Source organism: Leguminivora glycinivorella, chromosome 17, assembly GCF_023078275.1.
Source record: "Leguminivora glycinivorella isolate SPB_JAAS2020 chromosome 17, LegGlyc_1.1, whole genome shotgun sequence".
NCBI classification, from domain to species: Eukaryota; Metazoa; Arthropoda; class Insecta; order Lepidoptera; family Tortricidae; genus Leguminivora; species Leguminivora glycinivorella.
The window spans coordinates 10,445,700-10,466,931 of NC_062987.1; the positions used below are offsets into that span (position 1 = coordinate 10,445,700).

Below are 21,232 nucleotides of genomic sequence, written 5' to 3' on the forward strand. Positions count from 1 at the left end.
GATGTGAGAACTTTACATTGCCGCGTGTGAATTGCGTGCTGTTGTGCGTTACCTCAACAGTCCGCAATGTATTATCTCATTTTTAGGGTTCCTCAAAACGGAAACAAATATTATATGATTACTCGAGCGGGTGCCTGTCCGTCGGTCACAGCCAATTTTCTCCGAAGTTACTGAATTGATTAACTTAAAATTTAAATCAGTGACGCAAAGACGGACATGTAATTTAAGCAAATAAATATAACTCATAGGGGCATTTTTGGGAGGGTAAAGGACAAAATGAAAAAATTGTAATTTTCTGAGCAGTGTCACAGACGAGTATCAAATGAAAGAGCTTAATATAAAGAATTGAAAAATATTATTTACTTAATACTTTCTTGTAACATATTTTTATATGTATTAATAATAAAGCACAATATTTCATAAAATTGTACCTCTACAGAAATATGAAACAAATTGGGTCCGGCCGCAGGCTCGTTACGGCGAAACAGACGAAACAAAAAGGTGAATTAAATTAAATATTAAATAAAAAAAGGGTGAAAAAAACTAAAAGTGCGAGCTTTCAAAAAGTAATAAAATAACTAAATAAGTAGCTCTAGGAATACCTACCTTCCTTCTTACGAAATACCTACCTTCTTCTTCTTAGGAATATCTACCTACCTTCTACCTTCTTACGAAATACGTAAGATGAAAACCTAACTACGAAATTCTTGAACGTAAAAATTTTGGTACTTAAACATAAAATTACTTGAATTCTTAAACACAAGAAATATGACAAAATAAATTATTAATTATTATTCTCTTTATTGATTTCCATTATTAATTAATGGTAAAGTGTTGTCGCGTCGGGGGACCGCTCTCAATATTAGCGCGAGGGCAGACGTCGTTGACGGTTGTGTTTCCGATGCAGTCTTTAGAGTCTTATTTTAAGATTGGGTGTTGAAATTTTTGCTCAGCACTTATCTAGTTTGTTTGGTTGTAAACATATACGTTACTTGTAATTCTAATACTTCCTTTGACATTTTGGTTGTATAGTTACATTGTTCATGTTCAGGTAGTTAGTTTAATGTATGTACCTAGTGAATTTTTTGTTAAACATTTATTAAGTTAGTTTAGCTGTGTAAATATTTAGTTTTTAAGTTTCAAGTTAGACAGGCAAAGAGCGGTCCCCCGACGCGACAACACTTTACCATTAATTAATAATGGAAATCAATAAAGAGAATAATAATTAATAATTTATTTTGTCATATTTCTTGTGTTTAAGAATTCAAGTAATTTTATGTTTAAGTACCAAAATTTTTACGTTCAAGAATTTCGTAGTTAGGTTTTCATCTTACGTATTTCGTAAGAAGGTAGAAGGTAGGTAGATATTCCTAAGAAGAAGAAGGTAGGTATTTCGTAAGAAGGAAGGTAGGTATTCCTAGAGCTACTTATTTAGTTATTTTATTACTTTTTGAAAGCTCGCACTTTTAGTTTTTTTCACCCTTTTTTTATTTAATTTTTAATTTAATTCACCTTTTTTTTGTGTCGGGGGTTTTTTAAATTTATAATTTAAGGTTTTTATTTCTTTCTTTTTATAGGGGGGCTCTTTCTTTTGTCATATTTCTTGTGTTTTGGAATTCAAGTACCGAATTGTATGTTAAGTACTTACCTACATTTTTTACGTTCAAGATGTTCTAGAGGTAAGTGCATGCTGTTTTTATAAAAATACTAAAGTCACTATAAGCGTGCCGTTCAGATTTGAGGAGTTCCGTTCTGACCATCATCAGCAGTTCCACTGCACCAAATGTCACTGTTCCGTAAGTAAATGCATGCCATTCCTTTAAAAACACAAAAATCACCATATGTATGCCTTTCAGATTTGAGGAGTTCTCTCGATTTCTCCAGGATCCCATCATCAGGCCCCGTAGCCGAATGGCATTTCTCCGACGCTAGGGTTTGAGATCCGGATATCCGGATATCCGAATTATCCGGATATCCGTTGAATTTCAGATCCGGATCCGAGATCTCATAGGATCCGGATAAAACGGATAATACGGATCCGTGAAATATGGGTATCTATCCACGCCAGAAAGAATTTTCGAATGAAATTGATGAATTATTTCCTGTATTTTGTCGCCTAAAATGTTTATTCACATTTATTTAATTCAAAATTAAATACTCCAGAATATCAAGCTAGGTTAGGTTTGGTACATTACGCCATGCGATGAATCCATAAAACTATATGTTAACAAACTAAATAAAATGAACAGTAAATCATTGTTTTTAAAACTGCTTTCGTTTCTAACTGGATGCATCCCGCAGGAATAACGATAAATTATTAATTTTCTATAAAGCAGAAACGATTGCCATGGATGTTCTTAAGCTTAATGATGAATTAGAGATCATGGAAGTAATTAATATAATTATATACGTAATTATTTTAATTATAAGCTCAATCCAGATCCAATTTTTTTTGTATTTAATAAGATGGGAGGCAAACTAGCAGACAGGTCGCCTGATGGTAAGCGATCACTTCCGCCTATGGACACCTAAAACACCAGAAGGATTGGAGGCGCGCTGCCAGCCTTAGAGCTTCACTGAAAAGCGACTGGCAAATATCAAATGACATTTTGCACATAAGTTCAGAAAAACAATTGATAACTAAATATGTGTAACATATTTTACACGTCTAATACGTGTAATGCAATAAAATTATATTATTTTACCTTTTTTCCTACATCTGCAATTTCGCATGGATGTATTTATTGGCTGTGGTTACGGATAGACGCCTCAGTAAAACAGAGGTATTAGTGAACAACACTAAATTACCCTGCATTAGCTTATGTATGTTAAACAAAAATATTGGCCTACTGTTTAATGTTATATGCTGTACTGTACACAATGGGAGTGATATTAATTGTGTCGCTTAACTTCAAACTCGGGTAAATTCATTCTGCTTTTTTTGTATAATTATCCTTAAAACCGAATTTACGATTTACGCGAGTTTGAAGTTAAACGACACAATTGTATGTTAAAAGTTCGTCTAAAAAGTTAATGAAGCAATAATAGACTATATTTATGTCGTTTTGTGAGTTTAAATTATTTTATTTCGGTAACAGCAGCTTTGATTTGACGAAACCCCTGTAAAAAGTGACCTTTTCAACACGGATCCGTTTTATCCGAAATATCCGGATATCCGGATCCGGCAAATCTTAAGATCCGAAATATCCGGATCCGAAAAATCGGCGGATCTTGCAAACCCTATCCGACGCCAAACGAAAGCGATACGCCGCTGGCTCTGTCGCGCCAATACGCAAGCGCGATAGAGATAGATATCTACTAGCGCTTCGTTTCGTGAGCATTTCGTGAGCGATTGTGCCATTCGGCTAGCCACCCAGAACTGGGTTCTGAGAAAAATGGGACCAATCTGTATTCATATACTATCAAAAAAAAACATAAAAAATAAAATACAGACGAATTGAGAACCCCTTCCTTTGAGATTTGAGGCGGCGGTTAAAAATCAGCACCGATAGCATGGTCGCGCCAGGCCGTCCTTTTCGCACTTACTAATAGTACGAATATCACAGAATATAATAGTACAAATACTGAAGGCTCACTCCTTTGATGTTCATAAAATGCCGCCATTCTAAATTCTTACCTACATTAACAAACAGACCGCACGCGAGCAGCCGACATAGAATTCTATTGCGCCGCGTGAAGGTCGTCACCAGTGAACGGGCCGCGAAACTCGCGGCCGCCGCCATATACATGTAGCGCGGCGATAGAATCGCAGAATGAGCCGCCCCTTTAGGCCTAGCACATGATTGCCGCGAGAGTATGTCGCCGCGAGATAGATGAGATGACACGTCTTTGTCGTAATTGTATTAATGACATAAGAACCGGTAGTCTATCTCGCGGTGACATACTCTCGCGGCAATCATGTGCTAACCCTGCTGGTTTTATCATTTATCGCGCGATCATGCTTGCCTCTGTAATCCATAATAAATAAATATTTTTTTTTGTGGCGGCGACCATCTTGGACCAGCGGCCATCACCTACAGCTACATATACATACAATCACGCCTGTGTCCCATGAAGGGGTAGGCAGAGCACATGAAACTACTCAGGTTTCAGTGCCACTGTTGGCAAATAAGGGGTTGAAAGAAAACGAAACTGTGACATTGCAGTGACAGGTTGCCAGCCTCTCGCCTACGCCACAATTTAACCCACATCCCACAGTCGCCTTCTCCCACGGGAAGAAAGGCCCTCACCTACAGCTAATATAAATAAAAACACTCGACTAATTCACCTTTTATAAACAAAAAAATAAATCAAAATCGGTAGATCCGTTCAGGAGCTACGACACGATGCGATGCCACAGACAGACACACATACACACACACACACACACACACACACACACACACACACACACACACACACACACACAGAGACAGATAGACACGTCAAACTTATAACACCTCATCGTTTTACGTCGAAACACAACTTTCTACGATAATTGGTCAAGTGCGAGTCGGATTTCGACTCTTCCATACAATTTAGTCATGAGCGCCTGATGGAATGTGATAGCAACGATTTCACAAACAAATAGTAGAAGTTTAGTACATTTCGTACTTTCAAGACGTTATATCTCGGAAACGATAAGAGATAGACCAAAATGGACTTCAGATTTGGGCTTTCGGTGGCACAATAGTGCCACACGAATTTTATATTTTCGTATATATAGACATTTTTTGGACCGATTTGGATAATTTTTTTTTTCAAAAAAATCTAACCCGGGTGTAAAATCTTTATTTTTTGAGCTAGAAGGCTGAAAAAAATAGTATTTAGGTGTTTTTGTAATACATTTCGGGCCGCTAAGAATCAGCCACATACCATTGTAATTTTTTTTTATTAAAAAAAAAACTAATTAAAATTTTGAAAAACCTCCGACATAGTGGACCGATTACCATCAAACATGGCTAAGAACACTCCCGACTAATTCAGCTTTCAAACAAAAAAAACTAAATCAAAATCGGTTCATCCGTTCGAGAGCTACGATGCCACAGACAGACACACACACAGACAAACAGACAGACAGACAGACAGACAGACAGACAGACAGACAGACAGACAGACAGACACGTCAAACTTATAACACCCCGTCGTTTTTGCGTCGGGGGTTAAAAATAAAAGAAATCAAAGAAACGAGTGTTTTTGAAAGTTCCCTCACTTTTGAATAAAGCACAAATAACAGGCCGCTTCCCAATTAATTCCAACTAGGTACGGCAATTTTTATTTTTACCGATTTAGTTCTTGTCCACAAAGTTATATTGCCAATTAATGGAAGTTTAAAAAAAAAAACAATTTCCAATTGTTGGCACACAAAATTATGTCACGTTAACAATACACATACGTTATTTAGGTACCTATGTTTATCCTAGTATTCCGTTCAGCCCTGAGGCGATTTCTCTCTTTTTTGCACTTGTCGATGTACCATTGTGATTTTAGGCTAGGCTAGGCTCTTTGTTAGTAATTATCGTCATTACTCTACTACAAAAAAATCTCGTATCTCGTATAAAATCTCTCACAATACTACTCAAATTTAAAACGCAGTAACTCTATGTATATGCGTCCCACAGTTACCACTTTTGTCTTTTCATTAAAGAAGAAGATACGAGATTTTTCCAAAGTAGCGACGATATGTGGCTTTCCAGCAAAGAAAGCCTGAATTTCAATTGAATAAACGTTTTATTATGAAATACAATAGTAATTCGTATTTTTTGATACAAGGCATGAGACACTTTCTCTGTTAGAAATTATTATGTACTTGTTCTTTGGGGATATTATTATCATAAGTCATGAGCGGTAAACGGTTGTTACGTTTTATAATGAATAGTTATTCAAACTCCAATTAATAACGACCACAAAATTATATCCGCCATAAATTAATGTTTCACACAGAATATCAGTTGTGCACCATCATTCGATAATGAACAAATCTGCAATGGGCAGGCGTAGTAAATGAAAATTAATTAAGTTTGTCCGAATACATCGATTATTTTCATTAAACAGCTTAATTGCTCGTTAAAGCTGAAAATTGATTCCTGTATAAATTAAAATAAATCAAAAGTCAGATTGCAGAACCGGTCAAAAATGTAAAACGTCCAGGTATTGGTAGGTTAAGTATCTTCAAATGGCCGAAGGCCAAACAAACTGCAAAGAGTCGAAGCCCCGCGGAAACGAAGACAAAACGGAAAAAAATATTGTGGATATGTATTTTGCGTTTTAGACCAGTTGCTACTAACCCTATCACACATAGTAAATTATAAGTTAAAACAGTGTTTTCACTGTGACATTTCTGCATCAAAGCGGTTCTATTTTACAAGGGCCCTACCACACACTACGTACACTTACGTGCGAATGTACACGTGGGTTACGGTTCGCGATAACGTGCTATAGAGTGCTGCGAGAGACGTGCTGCGCCCTCTGAGTTGAGGTTTGTGTGAAGCGGTCATAATTATCACGGACAATGGTTTGAATATCTTTTAATACGATTTTGTTCTGATTTACATGTGTGTAATTTCTTGCCAGGTCGAAACTTCGGAGAGCCATCTGTACTGAAAAACGTCTTACGATACGCGTGTAAAAAGGAAATTCGTAACCCGTGTCGATTTATTCGGTCGTGTTTTAATTTATCGAAACTCGATTCGAACTTCCTCTTTTTCGGACTTGTATCGTAATGTACCTACTATTGTATGGCCCAGTAATTTTTTACGTCCACTTCAATTTGTTTTTGTTTGTCCTCATTTCATTCAATAGCTGTGTCGACGAGTACATTGATACATAGGACCTAACTTATCAATTTTAATAGACTTGAATAGGCATGTAATTTTGTAATGTAGAAATTTTTTATTTAGTTTAATTTTATGTAGATACATGCGTGAATATTTGGCCAGACAACGATTAAATATTTATCAGTTTTGTTCCTTTCCAACTGTATGAATATTATTTAAATAAAATATAGTAAACATAGAAAACTGCTTATTATAAGTATTAAAATTAAATTCCAAAAAAATAAAACCGCCTTCAAAAATAAGCGCGACCTGTTCGTCGCCTTGCTATTTCCTGTTTGCCCCACCCAACAATACGCAGGCTGGCCCCGACTCCAAAAATAATTGATTTGTTTATAATTTGGATGTTTAGATTATTGCAATCCGATAAGAAATCTGAATTCAAAGGATTATTATTTTTTGCTTTTTAGTTTCTCCGTGTTTTGTAACGCGCTTATTTTTGAAGGCGGTTTTATTTTTTGTTAAAAAGTTTATTTATTTGTTGATTTTTAGTGGTTCCTATTGATATTATATGTATCAGTCCGAATATATGTACAGTTGTGAAAGAATTATCCTTTAACTCCTAACTATTGAGGAGTTGACCTTCCATCATCAGCTCAGCCACATAAAATTATTACCATCAGGCGTAAATACTGGTGTACCTTTGAAAAATACACTAAAAACATTACAAGTGCCTATATCATTTGAATAGTTCCCTCGATTTCTCCAAGATCCCTTCATCAGACCCCGACTTGGTGCCAATGGGACCATCTCGGGGTTATACCTGATCGATTGAAAAAAAGTTTTGAAAATCGGTCCATAATTCTCGGAGATATCGAGTAACATACATACAAAAAAAAAAGAACATTCAGTCGAATTGAGAACCTCCTCCTTTTTTTGAAGTCGGTTAAATAATGTTACCGAGTACAGCTTGGCAAAAAAGACGAGACAAAGGAAAAAGGAACAATTTTTTTATCATAGCAACACTTAAGTTCTCATTGAAAAGTGCCAAAATCTGTCAAAATAGTTGCCACATGCCAAACGACGGTGGCGCCCCTATTTTTCTACTCTTTTTTTGTCGGGCTACGTGTGTGATGAAATAAATTCCCTTCAGTATCGAGACAGCGATATTCTAATTTCGTATGTGAATGTGTAATTCGGGAGGTCGTGAAATTTTAAGTGCCTTTTCATCCCGCAATTTGAATTTATGTGTTCGTATGGTAATTTGGCCTTAAAACGCTTTTGCTGTGAAATTTGGAAGTGTTTATTGCGACATATCTAATCCCAGTGATAGCATAAAAATAAAACAGTTACCTACAAATATTTTTTGTATTAATTAAGATACTATCTTAATACAAACATCTACAAATACATACATACCCTACCTACAGGGTCAAATGAAGAGGACCAGCCATACTTTGCATTAGGTCATAATTAACAACTTTTATTATGGGACCAATGCTAAAATCGGAAAAAAAATTGGTGTTCCTTAGAAATGAGTAGCATCACATCAGTCGGAATGCATGAAACCGCCAAATTTTTTTCGCGTTTCAAAATAGATCCAATTATTAAAGTTATTCATTATGACCTCAAAAATTACTATACTTACTATTACTAACAAAGTATGGCTGGTCCTTTTTATTTCACCCGGTATAGTCCAAATAAATGCCAGTTTTACTCAAACAACAGTTCTTGTTAAACAGAATCGGATATAGGTATCTGCTTCCAACAATCCGCCCAAAGTTTGGAACGTAATAACTATTTGTATGAGTTCTGATGAGTATGCAGTTTCGGACGAGTTCGCAACTGAAATGAAACAACTGGATTTCTGAATTTCTGGTTAAAGTACTGTTCAGTCTTCGGGTGCTAACGCTTGGAGCGCCAAGTTAATCAAACACAATGTATGTGTAATTTCAAAATTGCATGGACACTTTTTTAAATAAATAAATAAAATAAATAAATATTATAGGACATTCTTACACAGATTGACTGATGCCCACGGTAAGCTCAAGAAGGCTTGTGTTGTGGGTACTCAGGCAACGATATATATAATATATAAATACTTATATACATAGAAAACATCCATGACTCAGGAACAAATATCAGTGTTCATCATACAAATAAATGCCCTTACCGGGATTCGAACCCGGGACCGCGGCGTAGCAGGCAGGGTCACTATCGACTGTGCCAGACCGGTCGTCAGGAATGTGTCCATGCATTTTTGTAGCTGGGTTTACACCCAGTAACGCAGGACACTCTGGCGTTTCTGTGTGCGTAGCCGAATGCCCAAATGCTTTACGATTCGCTCACGATTCGTCCACGATTCGCTCACGATTCGTCCACGATTCGCTCACGATTCGTTCACGATTCGCTCACGATTCGTTCACGATTCGCTCACGATTCGTTCACGATTCGCTCACGATTCGTTCACGATTCGCTCACGATTATTGAGCGTTTCGTGAAGCGTTTGTGCATTCGGCTACACACACTGCTCACATAAATAATCGAATATTCAATTTCAATTCGAGAATTTACTCCAAGTGAGTATGTTATGTTACAATTTAAGTAATGTTATGAGCGCCTATAACTTGCACTTCTTTATGAAGACGTGACGTGGTGTTAAGTTTTTTGTAAATAAATATTTAATTTCTTAATTTGACTTTACATTTAAGTTCTTCTTCAAATTATAGTTACCTTAAACGGTTTGCCCGAGTTCAACATTGTATAAAAAGTTGACCAATTGTATTAAATAGTTGATGTTTATTAGCATGCACTACAATAACAACGTAAACCTATTAAGAAGCAGTTTATAGGTAAACACTTCATTATAAAATTTCAATGTAACTAAACATATGAAATACGGAGCCGCTCTAAACTATCTGTATTTATTTCATTAAAAAATTCTCCATATTCTAGAAAGTTCTCGAATATTCTAGCATTATTAAGTGTCCGTACTAGACTGATACATCGACGCGTTCGGTATCTCTCGTTAAAATGAAAAATGTCGCGCGGAAATGCAGAAATAATATCGCCTTGCTGCGCTCGGTTCTGTTAGGGTCCCGTGGCAAATGTTATTATTCTAAATCGAAAAGCATATTTTGAGAACGTGGAACGGGGTCTCGTTGAGACTTTCACGCTGTCTACACAACTTTGATATCTACCTGCCATCATCATAACTGTTTCGAAATATTGGGAAATTGACAAAAATCAAAACGGTAACCACGCGGTCTACATATATCCCAATATTCCTAGTCTGATAAATAATCTGTTTCTGAGTCTAACTAATGCTTCATTCATTCAGCTATCCTTCTGAATCTTCTGACGTCAGTATACATTTAAAAATATGCCACATTCATTAAAATGACATTTAATTTCAATACTTACAAAATTATAGCTAAGTCATAGCCATATAAATTAACACCAATTTCAAGCAAATGGCACTCAGACTTGAAAAATTGTATAAATAAAAAGAAATGTTACGATAAAGCTTTATGTTATACAAAAATATTTTAAGGAATTTATAAATAAAGAAATAATAAAGAAAAATATGTACGGAACCAGTTTCTCAATCGTGTTACATCGTACGTGTTATCACGTCACATCGTCTGATACCTGCCGGCATTCGCAATGATTTTGTTTGACGTGCACAAACTTGCATAAATCAGTATATTCAGTATGCAACAAATAAATATATTCGTATGATCGAGATCATGAGGCAGTCGAATGCAAATCGACTTGAGCCTTGGAATAAAATATTTTAGAACATACAGATGTAATCTTCGTAAATATATTTTTAAATATTTACTATTTATGTCAGTGGTAAACAAGCATAAAGCCTGTCGAATGAAAACCAGTAGCCTATACTAATTACATGGCAGTTATCCTTTGAACCTATGTATTTCTTTTTTGAAGAACCTTATATTGTAAGCCTTTCAGAAAAACATTGTTAGGAAGAACATGCAATAGCCAAAGCTCCCGCAAAAAGAAATTGGCTGTCAAAAATATATCGTCAAGCTTCCTAAGTTTGCTTGCAACAAGGAAGTTTTTTAATATAAATAGGTATCAAACTATAGTTTTATGTAATAATATCTGGGCGACGAGCTTCGCTCGGTTCTATTTTAATATATCACGTCTTTAGATAAAAAAAAACTCTTATAAATACAAAAACAAAATGCTCGTTTAAAAGTATAAGATAAGATATTTTTTCAGTTGTCAAAGCGGACTCTAGGCTCCCATGAGCGTGGCATATACCTGGATAACGCAAGGAGGTTGATGATGATAAGATTGATAAGATTATTTTTGTATAATATTTATAATTTAGTTTTTACATAGTTATATTTAAATATTTTGTAAATATCGATTGAATAATTAAAATTAGTTTACCTTTATTTATGCAAAATTGCGTTACGATGCTGTTGGTTAATTATCATATTCTATTCTTTTACAAACTTAGACTATTTTGAAGAAAATATTTAACAAAACAAATCAATCTAAAAATATAACAAAAATAACAAACTTTACCATTGATCATCCTCGGAATAAAATTACTAAACTAATTGACAGATCGCCTCATCAATTTTACTTTAAACAACTAAATAAATAAACAAAACAGTTTCACTAATGGCCAATTACATTTCAGGGCTTTCAGCAGATGTGGTCGTTTTAGAATTAGCGTAAAAGCTTTGTTAAATATTTAGTTTTAGAGCTTGGGCCTATTTTAGTAAGTAAACTTTGACATTATTTCTCAGCGAGTGGGCTTAGGTTAATTGAGTTGAGAGTTGAAACTTACAGGACAATTCGAACGTACGTCGATATCAGAATGATATCTGATGAATCATTTGAATTTCGTTTATTATTTTTCGTGTCGTAATGTATGACGAGCGTGCTTGTGGCGATACGTACTATAACTATAGGTACTATAAGTAAACCTCCATGTAAAATGACTAACATCCTTTTAGTGTCAGTATATTTTTGATTCGGTCTGTCACTCTTAAGTAACAATAAGAGGAAATGTAAATGTGATAGTGTTTAGTACAACGTCCCACTTTGTTGATAACCATAAAGACAAGATTTGCTTGTATCTTTAGTTGAATAAACTGACGTTGTGTCAGTTTATTCATATAAAGATACAAGCTTCGGCTTTATATCGACAATCGACAAAGTGGGACGTTGGTGGAAAGAATTAAATTTCATCCGGCCCGCGGTAAAGGTACAACAGCAAGTCGAGTGGGTTAATATAACATAGTATTTATTATTTTATTACTATTATTTTACTGTATTTGACCCCCAATCGGCTCGCACCAATGACTTTTTCGGAACTAATGTGCGAAATGTCATTTGATATTTGCCAGTCGCTTTTCGGTGAAGGAAAACATCGTGAGGAAACCGAACTAATTCCAATAAGGTCTAGTTACCCTTCGGGTTGGAAGGTCAGATGGCAGTCGCTTTCGTAAAACTAGTGCCTACGCCAAATCTTGGAATTAGTTGTCAAAGCGGACCCCAGGCTCCTATGAGCCGTGGCAAATGCCGCGGGATAACGCAAGGAGGATGATGATTTTACTGTATTTGACTTTTTCTTTTACATTTTTTGTTGGTTATTGTTGTATTTTGATTTTCTTCGATTGTTGTGTGTTTAGTTAAGTTGCTATTACAAATATTTAATAAATTTTGATTATGTTTTAAAATCTGACGACCTTTTTGTGAATTCATGTTATTTGGAGACATCTTTAATTGTTAAATACCATGTTATTTTAAAGGAGAAATAAACAAATCTATCTATCATCCATCTTCAGCGCAGTACAAATCCACCATGGAATTATAGCCAACTAGCTTTTGTCCGCGGCTTCGCTCGTCTTAAAAAGAGACAAAAAGTAGCCTATGTCACTTTCCATCCCTTCAACTATCTCCATTTAACAAATCACGACAATTTCTCACTCCGTTTTGCCGTGAAAGGCGGACAAACAAACAGACACACACACTTTCCCATTTATAATATTAGTATAGATATCAAGGAAGAACCGCAACAGCCAGATTAATTAATACGTGGGTAAGATACACCACTATGTATGTATGTATGCAATCATAAAGTTACACCCCGACTATATACTTGATCTACCTCTACAAAACACAATCTTACCCGAACACGTTAAAGTTTCAAACTCTATAACAACAATGACAAACGAGCTGGCATTCTGTATCAAATCAACATGCTAGTCTAATTAATTCATCAAAGTTATATTGGCAACCTCGTATGTTATACTCATATTTAATCAAATTTAAATCTTAAATCATTAGTACTAAAGTTGCTTTCAACGCTTTGACGTTCGAATCAATATGAGTTGGTTACATTTCATTAACGACAGGTAGCGCCTTGGTAATCATAGCAATATCGTATTTGGACTTCATATGTCTGTTCGAAATAGTTACTTAGCTTAGTTAAAATAAGGTTGTAATTTCAATGTAGTGTTATAATTAGATACGATAAAGCGTTTAAGTGTTGGTTTGTTTATGATGATTGATTAGCGACATACGTTTCGGTGTTTGTGTTTGTAAATTAATTAGAATATTAATTAACGCATGTCGAGGTGTAAGCTGACGAATGGTTATCGGTTGACATAAGCGATCTGTAATGCCATACAACTAGATACATTTACACCGTGTTTTTATTGAATTCCGTTAACTTCAGTATACAGTTAGGTCCATTATAGGAAACAGAAAATAGCATGCTTGTTTTTATTTAATTCGTTTTTTTTTAATAAACACCATATAATTGCTGTTGAGAAAAGGGCTGTGTGTGTTCGATATAAGATTGATATGTCATAGTTTTGACACTTAGTACAGTTAATTGTGAAGCCCGTTTTTCAACAATAATTGATGAAACATATAGATGTTGGTGTAAAGGTGTAAAGAATTAGGAATTTAAGAAAACTAACTATGGTATTCTGTTTCCAATAATGGACCTAACTATATGCCGAAGTTAACGGAATTCAATAAAATACACGGTGTGTAAAGCTTTTGAAAAGCTATTGACATGAATTTTATGTGTTTTACTTGTCGTATCTTTTAATTCTAACTTTATGAAAATACTATGTGTCTGTTTGTATGTCTAACGAACCGATGATAAAGCGACATTTCTAAAGCTGTCTGCATGCAAGTTTTTCATAACTGCAGTTACTATACGTCACACATCAATTAACCCATTATATTTCCCGCAATGAATTGTAAACTTTACAAGTTTGTATTAAGTCTCGCCGTGGCCTATTTCGGGACGCACTGGACAGTGATAATCTGACCTAAAAGTCAGACCAAGACACGTTAGCAACGTTTTAGGCCCTGCCCGGAGTTTGACGTAATAGCATTTGCACCAGCGCTCTCGTATGACTACCCAAATTGGTGCTGTTGACAGTAGCCAACGTGTATTCAACGTCATCCTTAGATAAGAAATAATAGATAAAAATCTCGTGATATTACCTTACGAAGCATTTCCTCGAGCGAGTCCATATCGGCGGCGGGCTCGCCGCCCGCGCTGCTTCGCCCGTTATTGTTGTTCGTCATAGTACGCCGTCCCCCACATTAGCCACCACAGTTCTCCCAACCTCAGACCCAGGGAGAAGAACACACTTCACTTTCACATTCCTTTTTCAAATTTCCACTTTTATCTTACTGGCCAGTAACATTCGTAATTCAAATCAACACTAACTGGCCAGTAAGAAGGTATCACTTTTGTAACTGGCCAGTGTTTTTAGGTTCTTTTTTGGCGACGCGTTCCTTATTGTGGTAACACTGGGTTTAATACTGATTTGACTAGGTTAGGAAGACTAGAATATCAGTGAATCTGAAATATAAAACTACTTAGTAAAGCGCGAAATAAAAGCAAAATGAACATAGAATTTTATATGGGAATGTGCCCGAATGCCAGAAGTTAGACTGGGATAAAGCCTGATTGCCTACTAAAAGAATACCAGCGTCTACAATAGGATAGTAAAAGTTTGACGTTCCATAAAATACATTATATGAGATTTCGAAGATAGTCAAACAATGTAGCAATAAGAATTGTTCCCGAGCGTAGAATGGTTGAACTTAGTTTGAGATAAAAATACCTATTAGCTTAGCCAAGAGAAGCTGTTGCGCTACGACAACGAAACGCGTATTTCTATCACTCTTCCATATCTGTACAACAGCACAGTCGCGTTTCGTTTGCTACGGAACGTTATCAATTGGCATATTGGCTAAGCGGCCTGTATTCCTATCTATTTGAATGAAAAACAACACGAAACAAGCTTTATCCTTTTTATTACTAATTTACATGTACCGAAGCCTCTGCCGACTCAAAGATTTTGTTAGCTTTGTTTAATTTAAGCAAAGCAAACACATACAATACGACGTTGCACATACTAGTAGGTACATAATATATCTACTACTTATCCTAACACATAAGGAGTTTCGGATGCGGGAAATCAATAACCGGTAACAATCGGGAACTATGCTCATCAAAGTATGAAGACTTGCGAGACAGCGAGTCAATATAAGGGGTACTACTGGTTCTCACTCTCACTGTACACGATTAAATTAAGGTGTGTGAACCTTTTGATACCTTTAAACCTTGAATGATGGTGATTGATGATAAAAATCACAAGTAAACTGGACTATTAAGGTATATTTGCTAGAACAGCTCCTAAACTTATTAAACATGTAAAATCGGGTAACTCGCGTAAAATTGTCGAAGATCGCTTGACATGTTTCGCTCCGTAACGAGGAGCATTTTCATTCAACACGCGCTATGCCGATGAGCAGTGTAGTAGTGAGTGTAGTGTGCAACCCAACAAATGAAAATTGTGCTGAAAGTGAGGGTAGTTTCGCACCGCCCCTGCCGCCGCCGACCCCCGCGCCCGCAGTCTCCGTCGGGATACCATCAACATCGCGCGTGCTCAATGAAAATGCTCCTCGTTAGGAAGCGAAACATGTCGAGCGATCTTCGACAATTTTACATGAGTTATACCGTATACGATTTTACATGTTTAATATGTCAGTATCTCACGGTAGTTTTATTATTAAAATCTCTTAACTAATTGTTCGTAAGAAGAAGACTGATGTGATGACGTGCAATATTTTCAGTTGTTTTTCTTTTTAACCGACTTCAAAAAAGGAGGAGGGTCTCAATTCGACTGAATGTTTTTTTTTTTTTTTTTGTATGTATATTACTCGATATCTCCGAGAATTGTGGACCGATTTTCAAAATTTTTTTTTTGATCGTACGGGTATAACCCCGAGATGGTCCCATTGGCACCAAGTCGGGGTCTGATGATGGGATCCTGGAGAAATCGAGGGAACTCTTCAAATGTTATAGGCACATGTAATGTTTTTAGTGTATTTTTCAAAGGTACACCAGTATTTACGCCTGACGGTAATAATTTTATGTGGCTGAGCTGATGATGGAAGGTCAACTCCTCAATGGTTAGGAGTTAAAGGATAATTCTTTCACTAGTGTGCATATATTCGGACTGATACATATAATATCAATAGGAACCACTAAAAATCAACAAATAAATAAACTTTTTAACAAAAAATAAAACCGCCTTCAAAAATAAGCGCGTTACAAAACACGGAGAAACTAAAAAGCAAAAAATAATAAACCTTTGAATTCAGATTTCTTATCGTATTGCAATAATCTAAACATCCAAATTATAAACAAATCAATTATTTTTGGAGTCGGTACCAGCCTGCGTATGGTTCGGTGGGGCAAACAGGCAATAGCAAGGCGACGAACAGGTCTGGTACCGACTACAAAAATAATTGATTTGTTTATAATTTGGATGTTTAGATTATTGCAATACGATAAGAAATCTGAATTCAAAGGTTTATTATTTTTTGCTTTTTAGTTTCTCCGTGTTTTGTAACGCGCTTATTTTTGAAGGCGGTTTTATTTTTTGTTAAAAAGTTTATTTTTAGGGGCTCTGAAAATCGCGTTGAACGTGTTGTATGACAAAAACCAGCTTCTTCGAATAATTATAACAGACAAAGAATATAACTAAGAAAAAAATCTATTTATGCAAATCCCAATCAACAAATGTGCAAAGTGTCTTTTTGTATACATAGATAAAATACTTATGCGAGTTCCTATAGAGTTTTCTCCTTCTCAAATGACGAACCATGTTCGTGGTAGGGGTCGTCTGTACAAACAGAGATAGCGGCAGGGTTAGCGTGTGTCCGCGCATACATTAAGCGGATTGGATGATTTGCATTTCGTCCAATGCAAAAAGTAATAGCAATCAAGGAAGTTATGACGGCGGTATTCGAGGGAGTTGTAAGGGTTGAAAATGACGAATCTTTAGGAAGAAGTATTTCTCTTTTGTATGACCCACATTTCCTGATGGTAACAAAATAACAATATACTCGTCACTATTAAATAATTTTGTTTTCATCAAAGAAAAATTCACGGTATGTTAGAGAACTACGTTTCATTGCTTTTAAGAAAAATAATTTGAATTGTCTTATATCTATAGTTATTTGACTATAATTTACAAAGGAAAATGCTTATCATCCAGATCTGAACCCAGAACAGTTCTCCTCTTCCATTCATTTCTTAATTTTTATTTTTAAAAATTAAAATGTGCTTACAAACTTTGAACTCTTTGAAGTATGTTAATTTCAAGGATATTTTGTATTTCGCTGCTTTAAGTAAATAAGTAAACAAAAACAGCAAAAAAAAAAACCTGGGGTTAGCCGTAATCGGGTAAAAACAGACAAGGCAGGACTGATAATTAATATTGGAGTGCCCTGTTCGCATGTCGCCTATTTCATCTCCATACAAAGTGGCACAGTTATGCAAACTCGAATCAAAATTAATATTTGAACAGGACATTTTAATTAAAACGAGGGCCCCGCAACCAAACATCGAAGAAAGATTGAACAAGACTGTTGTAGGCTCGATCGCGTAATGTAAACAATTTTTAGAGATTTATCAATATTGGGTAAGATTGTGTTTACCTACGTAAAATTATTTAGGAAAGGATTTCACAGGTTTCAAAACCCTTCTCATCTTGTACCTCGTACTAGAAACACCCTTATTTGGGCTGACGAGTGATAGGAAAGTAACAATTTTTTTTTTATTTCTTCAGAAATATAGAATAGAATATTATTTATTCGTGAACACAGACAAGACTAATTATAATTACACATACATAACAACACAAACAGAAAGGAATTAAGTGCCACGAAATAAATCAGCGTGTTGCTGGTGACGTCCAGCGCTGATCTTCCGATCAATATGTTGGTTTGGTTTGTGAGAGACAACCAAATTTAAAGTGGGTATGTATGTATTGCGTTTTATGTATTTCAATGTCCACCTTTGGTCTGTTATCCACCTACAAAACTAAAGTTGATAGAGTTGCGATAGAAGTTGTGACATTTTAATACGATATGGACATGACAATATAAACAACAAGGGTCACTTTTATTTTTGACAACGATATTCCCTCGGGATATGCAGTCCTGGTTACCTATCTGAAATAAGTGAGCTCTTTATCTTATACGTATCTTACGTAAGTAAAACAAGAAAATACGTAGGTGCCCTACATAAAGTTAAAGCTATAAAAATTGTTAAAGAAAACTTTGGATGGAACACAAAAACAATTAAAATATTACCAAATAAATGTATAGATACTACACAAAACGCCCCGACTGTTCACAAAATAATAACAAGTTTTTTCATAATTCAATTATACTCTAGCCCGCAGCTTCCAATTTTAGCATATTTACTATAAAACGGATGGCAACCCTGAAAAGCGGTGGTTTTGATATCCGAGCTAGCTGACGACACGATAACAATAGGGTTGTCGATGCGAGGGAGTATATTGTAGCAATTTATTATTAAAGATTGCTAGTACAGTCCGACCAAAAAGAGTAGAAATTAAAAAGTGGCAACATTGGAGTGTCATCCCTTTCAAATCAATATGTGTGAGAAAACAGGACGACACTACCATGTTGGCACTTTTTAATTTCTACTCTTTTTGGTCAGACTTAGGGCCAGTTGCATCAACCACATTTGACAGACACAGTCATCATCGTCAAGCAGCAGACGTCTGTGGAACTTCCCATACAATAAAATTTTACGAACGCTTTAATGGTGACAGACGGTTTGATGCAACCGACCCTTAGAATACATCGTGAAATTTATTGTGTTATAAATATTAACGTGGACAACGTGACATGATAGTATTAAATACAAAAACGTAATTTTTAATAGATTACTAATATCGGTAACGCGGAAAATATTCACGAAACTGTGTGTGCGTTTATTTCCATAAATATTTCTATCGCAACAATATTTAGATTTTTTCTTACTTCAATGAATATTGTATCACTGTTCCGTGCAATTATGAATAACATATTCATGTTATTAATTATGGATATTTAGGATTAATTTGATCTGAGTGCACAGTAAATGGTATTGATATTTCATGTAAACTTTATAACATGAATCACATCATCTTAATTCGTCGACATAAGAGCTATGGGACATATTTTTTGTACACACATATTTTTTCACTTGACTTATACGAACTAAAATATTAATGAGAACATAACAAAACCACACACGGTATGGGTAGAAAGCAATGTTTCTAATTAGAACAGAGGCTAACCAGACAATTTATGAAGCCTGTTGACGGCAAGCTAATGAAGTAAGCTATAGCTTAGCCCGGCTAATTGCAAATGTAAATATGCTGTTAGCATAATACGCCAGCTTAGCTAGCTTGAGTTGTGCACAGTGCAGATAACATCAGTAGGTTACCATGGAAACACTCTCTTTGCTATTCGAAAAGACAGCAAAATTGCATTTTATCCTCAAGAGTGCAAAGTAATTTCATACAAATTTTAACTTGATGTCCAAAGCTGGCTGTTAGAATCCACGTGTAAATGATGATTTTGAATCGTGAATCCATACTAATATTATAAATGGGAAAGTGTGGGTGTCTGTTTGTTTGTCCGTCTTTCACGGCAAAACGGAGCGACGAATTGACGTGATTACGTGATTAAGTGGAGATAGTTGAAGGGATGGAGAGAGACACAGGCTACTTTTTGTCTCTTTCTAACGCGAGCGAAGCCGCGGGTAAAAGCTAGTGTAAAATAAATTGATGAATTTGATTTAGTTTGATGTTTACAGTTAATATTTTCATAGTATTGGTGTGGTGAAAAATTGTGTGTTTCACTCGGTGGCAAAGTTTGTTTAACCTTCGTGCCACTCGCTACGCTCGCGGTTTAATATTGGAATCTTTCGCTTGCTCGGGTATCAATATTGGCACGTGCGGTTAAACAACAACTTTGCCCCCTTGTAAAACAAATAACTATTTCTCAAACATGCAATGAAATATTGTCTTTACGTTCCTTAAAATGGGCTGGGAAGTATCGCTTTTTGGGCGCAACAACTCGAGAGGACTGTAAAGGGATTTCATATTATTTTTCAGGCCTAGGCCTGCAAAGTAACTTTTTTTTTATAAAATATTGTCCTTTAGAGCATTTTTTTTTATTTCATTGTATGTTTGAGAAAAGCACTATACATGCCTCGGCGTGAAAACGGATTCCCGGCCTCGTATCCCTATCCGGCCTCGCTCGCACGCTCGCTCGGCCGTATATACCCACTTGGCCGGAAATCCTCATTTTCCCGGCCTCTGATGTAATGTACTATTTATCTATCATATCCCTGTTTGTTTTATCTATCCTAAGTAATTTACAGCTTAGTCAATGTTATTGCAAAGTTTTATCTTGTGATAAACACACTGCAGTAGGCTAGGTTGCCTATTAATAGGTACTATGGTATTTCTGTCTAATGTATTTGTGCTTCTGCAGTGTACAGTGCAGTGAATGCTCTGCCTATATCAAATAAATAAACATACTACACATGTACTTTTCTTTCAGTAAGCAGCTAACAATCGTAGAGAAATAAAAAAAAACATCCACTATAGGCTTGTGTAGGACATGTACTAATAGTACAAAAGACACGATTCCCTGCACTGTACTAGACCGAAGTACTCCCAAATGATTCTGCTCTCTAGGACAGTCTGTAGTACACTCAAGCGCAATAGAATGGGAGCGAAAGGAGCAAAGAGCCGAGGAGTGAAAATGACAGCAAAGCGATCCGTGTGATCCGACCGCAACCGAACTAAAACCGACTGACTCGGACAGAGAGCGCGCGAAAACGGCCGATCAGCTCTCGGCTAGTACGAGCGAGCGTTACTGTACGCCATATCACAGAATATATAATAGTACAAGTACAGAAGGCCCACTGCTTTGATGTTCACGAAATGCCGCCTTTTTAAATGCCTACAAAATTCTAACAAAGAAACGAGCCGCACGTGCGCAGCGTCGGAGGATAGGGTTGCCTATGGTTTAAAACGCATTAATTCTCAGATAAATAGTTATAC

General features: G+C 35.9%; 1 protein-coding gene across 1 annotated transcript in view; it reads right to left on the reverse strand.

Moving 5' to 3' along the window:
- The window catches only part of LOC125235104 (uncharacterized protein CG43867), a 182,046-nt gene extending 167,400 nt beyond the window's left edge, over positions 1–14,646 (reverse strand). Inside the window, exon 1 of the mRNA XM_048141538.1 lies at positions 14,283–14,646. Within this exon, the coding sequence (XP_047997495.1) occupies positions 14,283–14,366 (84 nt within the window). The 5' untranslated portion in view covers positions 14,367–14,646. The remainder of the gene's footprint in view (positions 1–14,282) is intronic.
- Positions 14,647–21,232: the final 6,586 nt, after the last annotated feature.